This window comes from Salminus brasiliensis, chromosome 14 (assembly GCF_030463535.1).
Source record: "Salminus brasiliensis chromosome 14, fSalBra1.hap2, whole genome shotgun sequence".
NCBI lineage: Eukaryota > Metazoa > Chordata > Actinopteri > Characiformes > Bryconidae > Salminus > Salminus brasiliensis.
In genome coordinates this window covers 8,737,764-8,757,132 of record NC_132891.1, presented here as the reverse complement: position 1 = coordinate 8,757,132, position 19,369 = coordinate 8,737,764, and the positions used below count along the sequence as shown (strand labels likewise).

Here is a 19,369-nt window from a genome sequence, read left to right as displayed (position 1 = left end):
TCAGTGTGAATAGAAATGCAGTGAAATGTAGGCAGATGTTCTTATTGAAGACTCTCAGTGTTTATGGGGAAGCTCAGTATCCTCTAATGGGATTAGAGAGGATTTGTTGTGGAACGTTCCAGAGAATCTCAGAAACCTCTTCAGAAATGAATCTAGCAAGTTAACCTGATTTTTTTTTTTTTTTTTTTTTTTTTTCATTGCTTTTAAGCATTGGTTTTTTTACAGCCTTAATGTGTATCTATATGTGCCTCAGATCTGAAGTTGGGGAACGTGGATACTAAGCTGGGACTATCTGAGGGTCTGGCTGGCCAGCTGGAGGTGGGCAGCATCTTTACTTTCCGCGTCACCGTGCTGCAGGCCGCTGGCATCTTGCCAGAATACGCAGACATCTTTTGCCAGTTCAAGTGAGTCAGCCGTCTCCATGGAAACATCTCTTTCTGTCACAGTGATCTTTACTCAGACAAAACACTTGTGTGTGTGTGTGCGCGCACACACACACACACACACACAGTCATGCTTCACTCTGTAATCCTGTAATCTTGTCATCAACAGCTTCCTCCATCGTCATGATGAGGCCTTCAGTACCGAGCCACTGAAGAACACAGGCAAAGGCGCCCCGCTGGGATTCTACCATGTGCAGAATGTGAGTGCTTACAGCTGAAAGCCTGATGAAATGCTATGAAGAGAAATGAAATGGGTAGCGTGGTCTTGCACAATACACACCTTTTGTTATGAAAGGCACAGAGATTGTTTAAACTATCCAGTTAGGAGGGTAACATCACTGCCCACCACGCTGCAGACTGGGGTTCAGTTCCCCCTGGACAAATACACCATACTCTACCAATAAGAGTCCTTTGGGGAAGACTGCTCTAAATCCTGAAGATTTTCTTCTCTGTAACCAGAATTAATTTTTAGTCAGTCTAGATAAAAAGCATCTGCATCTCGCCTCAAGTGTAAATCTAATGATGAGTGCTTATGTTGTCATCTAAGGATGTCATAACCGCTTATAACTCAATAATGTTGTTTTTGTTGTTTTCTTATGCAGATTTCTGTGGAAGTCACAGAGTCCTTTATTGAGTACATAAAGTCCAAACCCATTGTGTTTGAAGTGTTTGGACATTACCAGCAGCATCCACTGCATCATCATGGGCATGACGTGGCCAGGTACTGCCTCCTCATCATTTTAAATGCTTCAGAATTTAGTGTATTCACAACACATTTGGATACTGTAAATGACCAGTTCTTCTTTAGATGTACACAATACTGTGCATGTTTCTGTACTCAGTACACAGTCATATAGAATATGTAATGTTACTAATGAATAATCTTTCTTCCCCCTTTTTTATTTTTCAGCACTCCACAACCTTCTAAGAAATACTACCCTCCACCCATGCCTCTGTCCAAACCAGGTACGTCTACTAGCTTCCTGAATGACCTGCATAGTTCTTGGAGCTGTATTAATCAATAATTAATAACCATGCACACAATATTATTTGTGAAGCCAATTTATGGTCATTTGTAGTCATTTACAAATTAAGCTGATGCTTCCATATGATAATCAGTGCCGGGTTATGGCCATTTCTCGTCAAGATGTCACATTGGCCCGAATCCTTCATCAAGAAGGAAAGAGCTTAGAGCTTAAAAGACAATATAGTTCTGTATGATGCCCCTGGGTCCTAAGCTCCCCTCTCTCTCAACATAGCCATCAGTCCATGAAGGCCTTGTAACCTGTAAGACAGGAGAGTTGGTTGAAAATACGCTATACTCAGCTACATCTGTCCTGCCTGCTGGTGTCCAAGAGAAACAAATCTCTTTTGCGACCAAAAAATAAAGCAGGAACCTACAGCCTTGACATGTCATCTGTCTGTGCAGTGTATCGATCTGTAGCCATGAACTGTCAGTTTCCAATGCAGCCTGATTTAGTGCTGTACAAATATGTCAGTAGCTCTGTGGGAATATAAATAATTGTGGGACGCTCTGTATCTGTGGGCTGTTTTATTTATTTATTTATTTAGTTGTTTATTTATTTATTTACATTTTTTAACTTGTGTTATTTTTTGGCCTTTTCAAAATGTCCATGATTTCATTTTCTGTCACATAACACTGATCTTGCATGCACCTTCATTAAGCTTTATTTCTTTCTCTTTTTTTCCCTCCTTGTTTCTCATTTGGAACCCATTTAACCTTGCCTCCTCCACACTTTCTCCTTCCATCTCTGGTTTTGGCTCTTTGTCTTGTGGCAGACCATGCCCGTAAGATAGAGCTTATCAGGTATCTGATGAGTGGGTATGTGCATGGCCAGGTGCTGGACACACTGTCCGAGCACGCCAACGCGCTGGCTTCCACAGCTGTGGCCACCATGGAAGATGGGGCCGACCAGCTCTCTCACTTTCCCTTCTTGCCTGTGCCAAATGACCCCGCTCTTACTGTGCCCAAACACCACGGTTGGTAGATGGTCTCATCTAAACTTGGAGCAGCTAGCGTGATTTAGGGAGCTTGTGGCTGTGCCTAGCTCTGTGCTGTATGTTAAAGTGCAAGTTAGGAGAACAATCACACAGTGCAGTTTTCCTCTTATCTCATATGTAATCAATTATTCAAGACGTGGTAAGATAACAGCTATTTTAAGCTTTTCTTTAAAAGGTGTTTGTCCATTTTTATAAATAGCGCTTCCTACATTTGCATAGGCATGCTGCTTGATTAATGGTAATTGATTAATTGGCAGCTTTCATTGCTTGTTAACTTATTGGTTTAACTAAAGAATCTAAGAGGTTTTCAGTGATTGACTACATACACTCCTAAATATAATAGTGCTTCAGGTGTTTCCTCAAGACTCAGAGGTCACTAGTAGACGGACTGTGGCGCCTACACAATGTACTATCTGGATCTGGACTATAACTGGTAAACTTTTTTATTTTTCTGTCTTTTATGGTCCAGATTTAGCGGCCCAGGAAACTCACCAATCAGTTGCATACATTGTAAATATCTCACGTGACACTAGATCTGTGCCTTATAATGACCCTATAAAGGCAAGAGACAAGACACAGTGTTGAGAAAAGAAAGTGAGTCTGTGGAAAGTTCATTTACATGGCAGCTCTAAAAAGAGAGAGGGGGACAGTGAAAACCTGAGCTTTTAATCACGAATAGACACTCGTACATATCTGTTCTTCCCACAGGCAGTTCTAAACCAGTATGTCTCCTGTGTTCAGAGACTGTGGTGGTTATTAAAAGCAATAATGTCAAGTGACACTACGGGAAGAATTATTAAGCTCTTTAAAATGCAATTTTTTTGTTTTTTATATTTGGTCAAGTTCAGTGTAGAAACTGGCCATAAAAGCTTTTGAAATTAACTAAATTATAAATGTACTGATTTTGATTTTACACGCAGTTGCTCACTACTTAAAATGTTGGTGTATTGACTAGTGTACTTTAATATACAGTAAAATGGCACTGAATCAAACTGCAGGTTCGACATTTTGATGTTCTGGACTTTGGCTTGAGGATTATTTTCCTCCAACTTATTCAGTTTTAATTATGTAGTCCTGCCATAGAAGCACCAATTTAAGGTCCATAAAGAACCATGTTTGTAGTAGAGATGTGTGATTGTAAAGAACCTATTAAAGGTCTAAAGAACCTATACTTGCTGTAAAGGTTCTTTACCAATTCTCACATTACAGACATGGTTCTTTATAGAACCTATATGGTTCTTCTATTGTACGTCTCTAAAAAAAAAAAACATCTGAAGCACCTTGATTTCTAAAAGAGTAAAAGTATGACATAAGCGGAAAACTGTTCATTATATTTTGTCCAAACTGTCGCTTTAATGTGCTTTGTGAGTGTAGTGTGGCCTGTAGTGTAATATAGAAAAGTTTTGGGGATGACTTAGACTGGATCCTCCCACTCCTCTTAATGACCAGCTTCGTGCCACACCCTGTCTTCAGCCATCCATCCATCTATCCTTTCATTCGTTAGAATCAACAGTGAACGATGAAGTAGAGAGTTCCCATGGGAATTATTAAGGCTTACTATCAGCAGTGAGACGAGAGAGGGATGAAAGCCAGCGTGTAATCCTGAAGGAACACGTTATGCAGCTGGATGTGAGCTCCTCTCTCAGATCCACTGGCTTTTCTTGTGTTATCCCTCCCTTCAGCTCCCTCCCCAGGCTGTCAGTCCCAGATAGCTGTGACAGCTGCTTTTGTGCCTCCCTAGCATCGTAGCGCTGGTCTGATGCTGCATTGCTTTAAGTGCTTCAGATTGTTTGTCTTTTGTATGACTGCCAAAGCAGTATCAATAAGAGTTTCCCTCTAGTCACGTGTAGTGTCCCCATTTGGAAGCCAAGTAGTCTTTTTCCTGTGAGCCTTGCACTCTATCTCTCAGTCTTTTACTCATTACTTCTACTGCATCAGGCTACTCTTTAGCTCACAGGAAATAAGGAGGTGTGTCCTCTGGTTGCGTCTGATTAGAGTGCATAAGACTGCATTGATCATGTTGAGTGGTAGATCTAATGTAGATCTGAGAACACTTTATTTTAAGTGTGTATGTACACCATATGGACAAAAGTATTAGGACACCTGCTTGTTCATTGTTTAGATCCGAAATGTATGTGAATCAGGATATTGAATGGTGATCACCCACCCAACTCTTCCTCAACTCAAAGTATTGGATAGACTGGATGCATTCATTAGAACGGGTGTCCACAAACATTTGGACACATGGTATACATAATCCAGTGCCTCCAACGAAACATATAAACAACCCTCAAAGCAGTTTATATAAAGACGAGTGCATACACTTTTTTTTTTTAACAGAAGCAAATTCAATTAATTAAAAACATTCCTTTTTTAACTTACTTTAACTGGACTTTAATTAAATTAGCATAACGAACACTCAGTTGGTTTTATAGAGGCTAATATAATAAACAGTACTATGCAAAAGTCTTTGACAGCCGTGAAAATGGTTTCTAGCTGTTTATCTACTAGGCAGTTTGCCTGCAAAACACTGCATACTATTAGAATAAATACTAAATCATCATAAATACAGGAGTCAGTGGTGCAGGTATATTGATTTAATGTAGGATTGCTTAGATTAACTTAGCATTGCATTGCTGTTTGCCAAAAACATCATCTCCAAAGCTGGCTGTTGTTTGGTAAACTGTGCCATAATTCCATGATGAATGGACCAAAAGAAATGCCTTAAATTTATTGGGAATTAAATCAATTTACATTGACTTCCATTGAAAGTGAATAAGTTTTTATATTTTGGGAGGTTTTGCGTGACTGTGATGATTGAATAGGAACAAAAACATAGGGCTTAATGCATGTACAGGTTTGGATAAAAATAGTTTAGATACACAGTACTGTATGTCTGCTGGCAGACTTTTCACATGCTTCCCTGTGAGAGTAGTCATGGTTGTAGGGTGGATGTATGTGTTGTGTAGGTAAGGTATAATAATCTTCCTTTTCTGACACACCGCTGTTGAATGTAATCCCTCTTCCTGCAGTGCCAGCCACTAAGTTGAACACCATCAGCAAGTCAAACTTGGGCCAGTGTGTGAGCAAGTATGACCTGCTGGCCTGGTTTGAGATCAGTGAGCTGGAGCCAACTGGAGAGTGAGTACATCTGATTATAGTCCTTAATTCTCTAAACCAGCTGTTTTCATGTCTGTAAACATCCCTCTTAGTGTTTGTTGTTTCTTCTGTGTCACATGACATTTAGTTGTTGCTGTTTTCCCCCCTTCCCTTCTGCAGGTATATCCCAGCTGTAGTGGACCACACTGGAGGACTGCCCTGCCACGGCACTTACCTGTTGCACCAGGTAACAGCCAACGGCCCTGTGAAACTATGTTGCTTTATGTTGCTGTCATTTCCTTATTTTTTTTTCTCATTTCTGCTTAAAATAATTTGTTTAGCCAAATATATATAATATATAATCCACTGGCCTGTGCATGTGTGATGTTCCTGAAGCCATGATATGTGTACTGCTCATTTATTAGCTAGAGCAATTACTTTTATGTAGTATTATGGAAGATGGCTATTATGTTTAGATACAGTACATACATGATATGTCCAATTGTTTGTGGACACCACTTCTTCTAATGAATGCAATCAGCTAGAGAAATATTGAATGCTCCAAAATCAGACAGTTACTCCAACAAAAACAGGATAAACATTTTTAAATCTTGATTTCAGAAGCAACAGTGAATAAGCAGGTGTCCCAATACTTTTTTCCATATAGTATATGCCAGAAACCAGGTTACTGTAGTTAAGATTATATAAACACCTCAAAATAGTGTGTGATTGAATTTTGCACGATGGTCATCCCACAGCTATACGGTTCCATTACTTATAGCTCCAGGCACCTCAGACACCAAACATGTCTTGGCTGACTGATTGACTACATTTTACAGCCAATACACCACAGTACAACATAATCCAGTGTGTGTATTTAACTGATCAGTAGAAGTGAATACACACACTCATACACTAGTAAAAAGGGCAGTCAGGTCACACACCCAGAGTGATGAGCAGCCACGTCAGTGCCTCAGGAGAAGTTGGGGGTTAGGTACCTTCCTTGAAAAGAGCACATTAACAGTGTGTCGAATGCTGAAAGAAGAGAAGCTTTCCTTGTTCCTTAACTCCTCCCGCCCGAATTCCTACTGGTCCAGGGCATTGAACCAGGAACATTTTGCTCCCAATCCTGCTTTTCTAAGCCTTTCAAATGAATTAGCATTAAAAAGTGATCCAGTCAGCCAGCATGATCTTCACGTATTTTCAGTGTTGTATATGATGCTGGATGCTGTTACTGTTTGTGATGGTAATGTTTCTGCATCTTTTCCCCACAGGGCATCCAGCGCAGGATCACAGTCACGCTCATCCACGAGAAGGGCAGCGAGCTGCACTGGAAAGATGTCAGGGAGCTGGTGGTTGGTGAGTTTTTTTTACACAATGCAGTTTATTTAAAATACAAAAAAGACATTTTGTGCTGCTGTGAATGTTTTGAACAATGGCGACTGCTGCTGCTGCGTTTCCTTCAGGTCGGATCAGGAACAAGCCGGAAGTGGACGACGCTGCTGCAGATGCAGTGCTCTCTCTCAACATCATCTCAGCCAAAAACATGAAATCCTCCCACAACACCAACAGGTATTCTGCACGACCCTGTCCACTTGTCAGTTCTTCACACACACTTGTATAAGAGGTGTGAAGAAATGTATGACTAGGCTTCTGCCGTAAGCCCTGCTCATTTATGCTGGCATTTCTGCTGGTGATCAGATTGTAGGGAACATGATGTACGTTACTTGTCTGCCCCTATTTCTTCACCGTGTGTAAAATGAGTCATGACAACAGAGCTGTGTTGACGGAACAAGAGAGACACCTGGTGGACGAAAAGAGAAATGGCAAAAATGCTCCCTTTTCTGCTTACTTTCATGTGCTTTTGTGTTTGGTTGCTTGCTCATGTGTCTTTTCATTTGCCTCCAAGTTCATTTCTGATGTTGATTCAGTTCTGATACTTTATTTGCACACTTCCTGCCTCCTCACTCTCTGTGCTTTTTTTTTTTTGTCTCTTTTTTTCCTTTCCTTGCTGCTGGTGCTGCGGCCGGATTCTTGGTTTTGCACAGGCTTTGTATTGATAACGATATCGCTAGGTATCAGCAACACATGAACATAAAGCACTTTACTTGCAAAAGGGCTTTATTAAAGCTTGTTTAAAAAGCAAACATTAGGTGTTGGACATTAAATAGCTTCAATTCAGTAGCCATCGGTTGTGAAATGTAGAGTGGTGTGTGTCATTGCCATCTCTGTTTTAAGCTAAATGATGATATTTTCATTGAAACAAAAACATTAGGCTGACCATTTTTAAGGTAGAAGGAACTTCACTGTGAACTTGTAACCATCTCATCTCAAGCATTCTCCCTCTTTAGTCTACACACACTGATGTCCATGAGCTGCTTCTGTGTCTGTGGTTCAACATAAGTATCATCAAAGTGCAGCAAATACTGCTCCACAGCTTTCTGCTCTTATTGCAGTCACTGCCAATTATATTATTAATCAAATAATCACTTATTTACTTTATTAAAATCAAATACTTTATTTGTTTAAATAAAAATGAGTGTATTAATAATGGGTGTGTTCGTCATAGTAAAGGGGACCAGTAATGAAAAGTTTAAATATATTTTTAATATCATTATGCAAAATTCCAGTGCACCCAGAGTAAAATTTAAGTAGGTGTGTTTTTTTTTATTGTGTCTATCAATTGTCTATCAAAAACAACTTATCTGTGTGTTTTGAGTAAGGATAAGATCTTGTTTCCCCTCACCAAAGCCTCCTTATAAACTGTAAGTCCAAATGTTTGTGGACACCTACTTCCTCTAAAGGTTGCATCTATTGCTGACACTATTGCTGTGCACACACACACACACACACAGCTTAGACACACCCTGTAGAAAAGTACTGCCAATATAATGGGATTCTCTGGATCAGTTAAACGCGAACCTATTGGCATAGGACTTAATGCAAGGTGTGGGCTAGAAGGAATGATGGTGCTCCATTGAATATTTTTGAATAAGTTGGGGTAATGATCATCCGACATCCTGACCTGCAATCAGATCCTTACAGCAATGTTCCAAATTCCCTGGGCAGTAGACACATTTACTCTAACAAAACTGGCAATTTTAATGACCGTAATTTTGGAAGAAACAGTGAATGAGCAGGTGTCCCAATACATTTGTCCATATATCATATCCTCTAGTTTTACTTTATTTGTTGTGAGTAGAAAACTGGTTCTCTTAAGTAGTTTAAGTCTCGTGCTACCGGAGATGTTCCAGATATACAGGTGGTGGGAGGGTGAGCGTGAGAGTGAGTTACTGCTAGTGAGAGTCCGACTGACAGACATAAGCCTGTGGATGAGTCACCTGCATCCATCACACACATACTCCTCTCCATGTACCTGCTCAGACAGAGCCTGTCTGCTCCTGCTCTTAGTGCCAACAGCACAACCAGACACACCACTGCCTAACTCACACACACTCTTGGTCGCACACACTCCGAACCTAGCAAACTTAAAGGTGTAACAAGAACTGCAAAAATGTTTAGACATGATTTCTGTTAGCATTTATTCCTTTCATCCTCTCCATAGATATTCGCACCAGTCTGCTCATAACCACGTTGGTTGATGCTCAAGTCAGACTCAAGTTCAAGATTAGCATTTTCAGGTGTTCCAGAGGCTTCCTCATGCTGGATAACAGCATCACTGCGGCCGGCCTAGATGTTAGCATTTAGCGCTACACCTGAGGCTTGTCTTAAGACGATGTGACATCTTACCATCTTACTGAAGCTGTTCTTATGAAACTCTGTCCTTCTTTTGAACACTGGGGGAACATAGCTGAAAGGTTTTTAGTATCCATTTCTTAATCAGTAATACATTGATAATGTATTACCACCAATTCACCAGTCCCACACTAGTCCCATCTTTGAAAGAACAAAAAGGCTTTCTACTGGGTTTTGGATCATTGCTGTGAGGATCTGATTGCATTCAGTGACAAGAGCATTAGTGAGGTCGCAATGTTGAATGACCACCACCCCTCATCCCCAACTCATCCCCAAAAAATTGGATGGAGCACCATCCATCAGATGGAACACAGCTCCCCTGCTCCACAGCTCAATGCTGGGGGCTTTATACCCCTCTAGCCCATGCCTGGCATTACGCATGGTGCCAATAGGTTCATCTCTTTAGAGAGTCCTATTCTATTGGCAATACTTCTCTACAGGGACCAGACAAATGGGGTGTGTGCATTTGTACATCTGTGTAGGTGGAACTTACTAAACTACTAAATATATGTTTGTTCACCAGATTCAGCCCTTCATATCAGCACATCTAATCTTATTTAACAAAGAAGGATGTCTGTCCTTCTCTGGAGTTGCCTGGTAGAGTAGGTAGTAGGTGTAGCACCTCAGACTAAAGTGTACACAATAGCACAAGGGATGGCAGTGACACATTTCCATGGCTTTGTCTCTGACCAGCTGACTTGGTGTGCTCTGTGCTTTGACACATATATCAAAGATCCTGCAGATAACAGCAGACTTCAGTAGTGCTTCATTTAGATTTAGCCTGCAGACTTGCTAGCTGGCTTGTGAAACACATTGCATAAAACATGGGCAACCTCATCATTGCAACACTTCAGCCACAATGAAGAAATATTCTGAAAGTGTACAAAGATTCAACCTCCTTCCTTTGGTTAATCACACCACCCCCTAACAACCTGAGGAAGCTGCAAATTGCCTTTGTTTATTCACATAGTTGCCTGTTTATTAGGTACATCTACCTTGTACTTGTATTGGCCATTTTTACCTCTTATCTCCATTATGGCAAGTTTACAAAAGAACTTTCTTAACTTTCAATGAAAGTCACTGTAATAACTTCTCATTCCAAGTCAGTTTGGAGCATTTCTATTGGTCCATTTATCATGACATTTTGACATTAATGTAAAGAACACGTTATGTCTAAGAGTAAAAAACATCAAAAATGGAGATTCAGGGTTTTTGCCCAACAGCGACAGTATACACCCTTAAAAAGGTCCTTCAGATGGTTCTTTGAGCCATACCATAGAGGAACCACTTATATTTCCATAAAGAACCATGTTTGTTATAGAGATGTGTGAGTATGAAGAACCTTCACTTGATGTAAAGAATCTTAACCAATTTACAATATTTATGTGAAAAGCACTTTTATTACAACTGATGTTGTACATACACTCACAGTTCTATTGCAAACATGGTTCTTTATGGAACCAAAAGTGATTAATTGTTCAGAGAACCATCTGAAGCACCTGTATTTTTACTTATTAGGTGCTTATCTATCCAGCTCTTCAGCTACCAGCTGTACTTCCTCTATAGCTTGCTGCACACCCTCTACCTTGTTCATAAGGGAAACGGATTCCTGTAGGGTCACTGTGTGCTGTGTGTAATATTTGGATGGTGAGACATTTTCAGCACAGTCAACATGGAGGTGGTGGCATGTTAAGTGTGTGAGGTGCTGGTACAAGCGTACAGGCACTGCTCTGTTGAGAATTGACCACCAACCAAAAATAGCCCCCCGGCACTGATCCTGTGGTTAAAACGCGCTTGTGGAGACACACTATGCATGGATAAACATGGGGTGTAGCTTCTTGCTGTAATTCTATAAGGTGTACCAACAAGGTAGATGTAACTAATAAATTCTAGTTCTAATGCCTTCTAATGCCCTGCAGTCTCTAAAACACAAATCCTGAGCCCTTCACATTCTCCTGTGCAGGACGTTCTACCGATTCGAAGCCGTGTGGGACAGCTCTCTGCACAACTCCCTCCTGCTCAACCGTGTCACCCCCTACGGAGAGAAGATTTATATGACCCTGTCTGCATACCTGGAGGTCAGCTTAATCTGCTTGCCATTCGCATTGAACTGCACGCTGCATACATTTTCTATTCAGATGTCTTTCCCCCAACACACTTACACACATACACACACACGAGTGATTTCAATATTGATGAGTCATTGTAAGCATATGTCATTGACTGACTATGCCTTTATCCATTTATGCATGTATTCTAATCACTCCAGGGTTTGAGCTGAAGTAGGACTGGGCGACTTTATCATATAACTCATAATTCTTTATCATATGACTCACTCTCACTCTCTTGCTCTCTCTCTTTCTCTCTGTATCATTATAGCTTGACCACTGCATCCAGCCTGCCATCATTACCAAAGACATCTGCATGGTGTTCTACTCCCGAGACGCCAAGATTTCACCTCCACGCTCTCTGAGAAATCTGTTTGGCAGTGGCTATTCCAAGACCCCTGACTGGTGAGTGCCATGCCTGTGTGCACTATGGTTCAAAAGTCTTGAATGACTTGTCTTATTAATCATTTCTGTTAATTAAATTCTACAGCATAGACGGAGTATATTCGGATAAATACGATGTACTGATATTATCCATTTATTGTCATTTCCTGGGACATTACCTTCCTTGAGATCACATCACTGCTTTTGAGATATGTCTTTGAACATGTAAAATGTCTCGGGCATTGTGCTCTACTGTTCTTCCTACAGCAACAGAGTGACTGGAATCTATGAGCTCAGCTTGTGTAAGATGGCCGACACAGGAAGCCCAGGTAAGTTCTCTTCTACAGTCTTTTTCTGCTCTCCTTTGTGAAGCCCTGTGATAATGATGCCCAGTTTGCTATGGTTAGAAATTAGTATTTATTACAGCCTGTGATTTAATATGTTTTTCATATGCCTATCCCAGGCATGCAGAGGCGGAGGCGGAAGGTTCTGGACACATCAGTGGCGTATGTGCGTGGAGAGGAAAACCTGGCTGGCTGGAGGCCCAGAGGAGACAGCCTGATTCTGGAGCACCAGTGGGAGCTGGAGAAACTCGAGCAACTGCATGAGGTGAGGACACAGGTTTATGCTGTGGACTTTGTCACATGCATGCGCCTGAATTGCCACACACTTGCCTCAAACTACTAGGAGTTCATACGTTTTTATATCCCAGTAGAAAGCCCTACTTTCATAACTAATCACTGATTTCTCTGCCTTTGTGTGTGTTTGACAGGTGGAGAAGACACGTCACCTGCTGCTTTTGCGGGAGAAGCTGGGGGAGTCCGTTCCTCAGAAATGCCCAAGTGATTCTCTCTCTCCTAGCCTGAGCAGTGGCACCCTCAGTACCTCCACCAGCATCTCCTCACAGATCTCCTCCACCACCTTCGAGAGTGCCATCACGCCCAGTGAGAGCAGTGGATACGACTCCACTGACATTGAGAGCCTGGTGGACCGCGAGAAGGAGTTGGCCACAAAGGTGCACACAGATCAGTAGACAAATTAAACATCTCCTGTATTGAAATTATGGAGATTATTTTACAAAATCTTTTTACATATTTTCATGTACACGTCACATAAAATTGACAACACTGACCCTATACTTTGTATTTTTACCTTTTAGTGCCTCCGTCTCTTGACCCACACCTTTAACAGTGACTACAACCAGCTGTGCAATAGCATCAGTGATTGCAAGGTACAGTGGAATGCTTTTTACAGTAGCAGCAGCTTTATTACTTTTATTTAGAGTGCTGTATTTCCAATACTCAATTTGCTTTCTTTCACTTCTCCTGCAGTTGTCTGATATCTCCCCCATGGGTCGAGATCCATCCGTCACCAGCCTCAGCAGTGCCACTCTCACCCCCTCCTCCACCTGCCCCTCCCTGGCAGACTCCCGCTGTGGCTCAGTGGACCAGAAGTAAGAACTCTGCCTTCTCAGTGGCCCACACCACTCTTCAGTCAAACTCCTTTACTCATTTTTAAGGCACTGTTAAAAATATACACTGTATCCACATGCAAGCAGCAAATGTCTTACTGTTGCCACAGTCGGTCAGCCTCATCCTTGTCTGGAGGCTGAAGTGCATTTATAAATGGCCTATAGCCTGTATGGTTTAACTAACATTGCAGTTATTAGCCAATGTAGCTGTTGTTATTTAAGTTAGATAGTACTTAACTAACATGGTGACTGTTTTTAGCTCTTCTAAATACTGTCCTTAACTGTCCAGGACTCCTGAGGCTAACTCCCGCGCCTCCAGCCCATCCTGCTCTGACTATGAGAACTTTCCCATGGTTCCCACCCTGGAGACGTCTTACCTGGCCCGTGCTGGCAAACATGAGTTCCTCAACCTGGTGCCTGATATTGAGGAGATGAGGCCTGGGTTAGTACTCGAAACATTTGTAGCAATTACCCCTGTAGATAGAGCTATGACCTCTAAGATTATATAAGCTAATCTTTGCCAATGTTCTCCTTTCCAGGTCTGTGGTCTCTAAGAAGGGGTACCTCAGCTTTATGGAGCCTCGCTCCAACTCCTGGGTGAAGCACTTTGTGGTTGTGCGCCGGCCATACGTCTTCATCTATAACAATGACAAGGATCCAGTGGAGAGAGGTGTGCTAAACCTGTCCACTGCACAGGTGGAGTACAGTGAAGATCAGCAGGCTATGCTCAAGGTAACCGCTAATGATCTTGATTGTAATGTAACCAGTTATGTCTGGTTTCCCAAAAGCATCTACGCACACAGATGAGTCTTAAACGGTTGAGTGAGCATCACTCTGATCACTCTCTTTATCTGCTAAAATCCTAAACAATTATCTCTGTGAGGAAAAGAAATATTGGAAAATAATTGATCACTTAGCACAGATAGGCAGTTCGTTTAGCAAAGACATGTTTAGTATCTGAGGTTTGCAACTTGCTTTAGATTCTTTAGATGCTTTAGATTCTAGGCTAATGTTGCTGACAAACAATGGATGTAGACTTTCACGCCATGAAACGTCTTTTAACACTCTCAAAACATATCTTTCTTTGGGGGGCAGACGAATCAGTGTGGTTTAGAACATTTGCATAAATGACTTGAGTCTATCAAAACTAATATACACCTCTCCAATGAGACACTACATGTCCAAATGTTTGTGGGCACCCTTTCTAAAGAATGCATTGAGCTACTTTTAAGTTACGCCCGTTGCAAACACCTTGTCAAGTCCCTTTAGAGAAGAACTGCCAATGGGACAAATAAACTCCTGCTTGACCTGTAGCATCATGACCTACTATCTGTTTTTGTCTCTTAGACTCCCAACACGTTTGCTGTGTGCACCAAGCACAGAGGAATTCTGCTCCAAGCCAACAACGACAAAGACATGAATGACTGGCTGTATGCCTTCAACCCGCTGCTAGCAGGAACAATAAGGTACCCAGTCACTGTCTTAGCCAAGTATGTTAGGAATACGTACTAGACGTACACCAATCAGCCATAGCATTAGTACTACCTGCCTAATATTGAGTAGTTCTCCTTGTACTGCCACAACCGATCTGACCATTCGATACATGGACTCCACAAGACCTCTGAAGGTGTCCTGTGGTGTCTTGCACAAAGATGTTAGCAGCAGATCCTTTAAGTTCTTTAAGTTGTGAAGTGGGGCCTCCATGAGAATCAGTGAGCCTTGGGCACCCATGACCCTGTCGTGTGTTCACCGGTTGTCCTTCCTTGGACTGCATTTGGTAGATACTGACCACTGCATACCGGAACCCCCATAAAAGACCTGCCTGATGTCTAGCCATCACAGTTTGGTTCTTGTCAAAGTGGCTCAGATTCTTATGTTTGCCCATTTTTCCTGCTCTTAACACCAACATCACCTTCAATCACTCACTGTTCACTTGCTACCTAATGTTTCCACCCCTTGACGGATGCCACTGTAGATTAAGTGGTCCGTGCTTTCACCTGGTACTAATGTTATGGCAGTGTATATGAATCTAGTTAAATGAATGCTGAAATGTCAGCATGAGGATCATTTTGAATGTTTTCAGAGCAGCAGTGACCGAACAGGTACCCTTGGAACGTCTCTCATCTGTCCACTTTGTCTCCTCCTCTTTTCCACAGGTCAAAACTGGCGAGAAGACGCTCTGGTTTGATGAAGAACTGAACAGGCTTGTCTGTGTGCAGAGACAGTGCTGTTTCTTCTGCCTAGCCTTTGAACATACCAAGTGTTAACACTTATTAATCTTTGTGATTCTTGATGGTTTTCTCTTGTATGTAGACCTGTGGCTTAAGTCTCCTCTCCAGCTCTTGAGAACTTTTCAGTTCCTGAAAGCCCATTTTACCCCTTTCCCTCTCTTTCCCTCTCTCTCTCCCCCTCTCTCTCTCCTAGCCTTTTGCTCTTTTGTTGGGATCCGTTCCGTCTTAAGTTTTCGTTCTTCGTCATAACGGAACCTTCTTCTAGTAGCATGTCGTAATAGTCTTTGTGTGTGCACGATTCTTCAGAACAGTTTCTCTCTTCTCTCTTGAGTTACTACTCGTCTGTAAAGATTGTCTTTATCAGTGTTATCTGTTGAGTCAGGTACATTTTTCCCCGCATGGCGACAGCAGCAGCAGCAGTCCTCAGGATAAGACCAGTTTGCTTACCAAGCCACACAGAGTACACCAGTGAAGTTAGATAAGAAGACAACATTATATGACTAAGCGAAACTAAATATTTCTCTCATAGAAAGAAACTTTAGCTCAGTAGTTCTGTTTTTACACTAGTAAATGAGTAGATGACCCAACGTTAGAAGAGAATGAAGCTTAAGGTCAAGGTATTTTCCCAAGTGTATGACCCACATTACGAGTATTACTGTGGTTCTGTGGATGAAATGGTTGTTGATCTTATCGTTGGCCCACATCAGGCAGTGCTATGGCACAATGTGTTGCTTTGCTTGGCATCAATTGATTCTAGTAAAGGGATAAAACATACCCCTATGTAATGATTGGGTACCATCACCATGTAGCACTAGAAGTGGGTGTTTGAGAAGAGAACACTGCTTTCCTGAGCTGTGTGGTCGATCTGCTGCTCCATGGTTTTCTTCAGAAAATTTAATATAAAAAAAAAATAAACAAACACAAAGATCCGAGATCAAGACACGGAACGGAGCAAAGTGAAGGCGAAGGTCATTTGTACATAGTATTCAGGGTTACTATGCTTAATGCTCCTCATTAAGATACAAGAGACATTCCTTTTGTGCTGACCATTACCTTCTATTTACCGCAAGACCACAGCGCTTATTTTAGCCAGAGGGATTTGACGGCCACAGGTTTGCTTGTGTTCAGAGTCTCTGTCACTTTAAGAGGTAAGCTGCGTCATTCAGTGGTTTATTGTGGCCAGGGAATCCCTCAGTAGCAGCTGTGACTGGGACGGTGGGCAGCCTCTTTAGCTTTCCCCTTAGAAACCTGCTACAGGACAGGAGTTGAACATGGATCCATTTCTCTATTGTGCTCATGATCTTAACTTATTTTTTTATTTCTACTGATCCTTGTTTTATAATAACCATTTGCTTAAAAAAAGAGCCGAAGGTTGTAGAAGAAGGGCATTTCTTTCCTTTTCATTTTTATCCAGCGAAACGTTTTGCACATTAACACGACACAAACAACACACAGCTGGACCACTGAAGGAGATTTCGGTCTGAGCACTTGTCGGTAGAACGTAGACTTTGTTTTAAATGCTTGACTTTTTGTGTTTTGCAGTGTAAAGCATAGAAAAAGGGACACAATATGCTATCTGATGTTTTTTAATTTATTGCTGAGAAAATATTTGCTCTGTAGGACAAGCCTGTGATGTATGAAAGCAGTTTAGTAGATGAGTGGCTCAGCTTTCACCCTTCCATTGACGCTGTGTAGCGGGATGGAGATGCATGTGTGAGTGGATGTGTAGTAAGCCTCTGGCCAACCAACCAGCAGGTTGTGTCCCTCACATTTTTTCTAAAGGCTACAAGAACCATTTTTGGATCCATAGAGAACCTTTTATATTGACTTCTTTTAACCTTAAAAGGGGTCTTTGCACATATCTGGTTCTTAATGGAAGCAGAAATGGTTTCTCTGTGGCGCGTGTATGGAAGCCCTCATCTTAGTAGCTTAGTGGAAGGTGGGAAGCAGCTGTTTTAAACATATTTGCAGGGCAGGAAAGTCAAAATAGTGAGTGCTGGACGCCCTCCTGCGGCCGTCTGACCACTTTTTCTACAGGTAATAAATGAAAACAGGCGAAATGCTCTTGTCCTCCGGTCAGCCAGCCTGAGAGACTGAAGTTTACCCGTTTCGCTAAAGCTGTTTGATTGTTATTGAATCTCGTGAAAAGGTGGCATTTGGACGCACATCAGCAAATATCAGGGGAGATTATTGCGTTTTTATCATGTGATAATTTCACTGTAATTCTGATTTATAGTGAATTAAAATTCCCAACAGAGCAAAGATTTTCACTATTGTGTGTGATGTTACTAATATATAGACCCTCATGAAGAATTCTGTCTATATTTGTTGTTTTGCGATGTATATATTAGTTTGCAGCTCTTTGCACATTCTAAGTGCTTATGATGACTAAACATCAAATAAAGCCTAAAGTGGGTTTCCGTTGTTTACTCAAATATGAACCAAAAGGTGGGGTAAGAGCAGACTGTGTGGCGTGTTGCAGGGTGAAGTGGACTTTGAATGTACCTCTGGAAAGTCACTGGCAAATATATTCGCTCACTGGAACAGATATGAAGAAATGTTTTCACTGTCATCGTTTCTGGATCGTCAGGTTGACCCATTGTAATGCTTCCTGTTGCTTGTCGCTTTCATTCAGCTGACCGTTCAACGACACTACTTCAGACAGTTTGAGTCCAGGTCTGTACTTCAGAGTTATGATGATGCAGGGAGGGCTACTGTTTAGATTTATTTTCTAATATCAGGGAATCTATTTTTAGAAGTAATCCAAAATTAGTCATGACTTACGCTTCTGCCATTTTAATCCTTTTTTTTTTTTTTTTTTTTTTGGTTGATATTTTGTTTCTCAGTCGTCATAATGCATTTTTCCCATGCTGCCTTCAAAAAAAAAAAAAACTAGTCCTTCACTCCCTCTCGGAGGCCTCCTTTTATTATTCAACTAACATTCCCACTCATTTTGTTGGAAGACAACTAGCTAAACCAAGGCATTAACACTGTACATTATTTGTCAGATTGGCTTCATTTTCATACTTATTTTGTAAATATTCCATGTTGTATGGAGCTTGAATTAAAATGTAAATATGTCTCCTGTATTTGTAATAATTATAATCCATTCGCTGTATAGCCTAGATGTGTACTGCAGATATCTTAATTCTGTGTATTGTAATCTTGCACCATTGAACTGTTTAGTGAATGAGGTAACAATAAAAGTCCAACCAGTGCATTAGCAGAATACCTTCAACGTGTCTGTCTTTCTTTAAGCGTCTCAGCTCCTAAAACGACTGTGTTGTGTGTTTTTACTGAGCCTGTGTATGAAAGTACAACAGACCCAAATGAAAACAAATGACAAATACATTCAGGAACTGAAAAACAAATCCGGCACAAATCCCTGCATTGCCCTCAAAATGTTCTTCAGGTGAGCTGTCAGTTTATTATTATACAGAATAAGAATGCAATATTCTCATTAAATCCCACATTTTAACACAAAAACAATCTTTTGAAAGTTTTAGATTTTTTTTTTTTTTGCTAATAACTTTACACAGAGATGTTTATTTACATCTTAATTAAATTACACTGAAAAGACCCCTCCAGTACAACAGTTTGGTTCAAAGGAGTCGGTTTAGTAAACTGAATCATATTCTCCCTCGCAATGATTCCTTTTCAAAGAGTCGGTTCAGTATGCCGAATGGAAATTTACAACCGTACTGGTCAATCTTAAGGATCGGTGTCAGTTGCTGTTCAGTTTGAAGAGAATCGACTCCGTGAACTAAATCGAACCGAGACTCAGTTTAAGCTGAATCGACCCGCGTGTGTCTATTGTTGAGTGCGAAATTACAAAAAGATTCTTAAAGAATCGAT

At 41.2% G+C, this 19,369-nt stretch overlaps 1 protein-coding gene across 4 annotated transcripts in view; it reads left to right on the top strand.

Moving 5' to 3' along the window:
* kif1b (kinesin family member 1B) overlaps nucleotides 1–18,745 on the top strand; it is an 85,582-nt gene extending 66,837 nt beyond the window's left edge. For all 4 annotated transcript variants that reach the window (XM_072656569.1, XM_072656568.1, XM_072656573.1 and 1 more), the window contains 19 exons: nucleotides 254–404; nucleotides 553–643; nucleotides 1,046–1,164; nucleotides 1,354–1,409; nucleotides 5,498–5,606; nucleotides 5,745–5,811; nucleotides 6,839–6,923; nucleotides 7,031–7,136; nucleotides 11,284–11,398; nucleotides 11,700–11,833; nucleotides 12,080–12,141; nucleotides 12,276–12,421; nucleotides 12,585–12,827; nucleotides 12,972–13,043; nucleotides 13,144–13,265; nucleotides 13,573–13,725; nucleotides 13,823–14,015; nucleotides 14,631–14,749; nucleotides 15,440–18,745. In XM_072656569.1, the coding sequence (XP_072512670.1) occupies nucleotides 254–404; nucleotides 553–643; nucleotides 1,046–1,164; nucleotides 1,354–1,409; nucleotides 5,498–5,606; nucleotides 5,745–5,811; nucleotides 6,839–6,923; nucleotides 7,031–7,136; nucleotides 11,284–11,398; nucleotides 11,700–11,833; nucleotides 12,080–12,141; nucleotides 12,276–12,421; nucleotides 12,585–12,827; nucleotides 12,972–13,043; nucleotides 13,144–13,265; nucleotides 13,573–13,725; nucleotides 13,823–14,015; nucleotides 14,631–14,749; nucleotides 15,440–15,482 (2,186 nt within the window). In that variant the 3' untranslated portion in view covers nucleotides 15,483–18,745. The remainder of the gene's footprint in view (nucleotides 1–253; nucleotides 405–552; nucleotides 644–1,045; nucleotides 1,165–1,353; nucleotides 1,410–5,497; nucleotides 5,607–5,744; nucleotides 5,812–6,838; nucleotides 6,924–7,030; nucleotides 7,137–11,283; nucleotides 11,399–11,699; nucleotides 11,834–12,079; nucleotides 12,142–12,275; nucleotides 12,422–12,584; nucleotides 12,828–12,971; nucleotides 13,044–13,143; nucleotides 13,266–13,572; nucleotides 13,726–13,822; nucleotides 14,016–14,630; nucleotides 14,750–15,439) is intronic.
* Nucleotides 18,746–19,369: the final 624 nt, after the last annotated feature.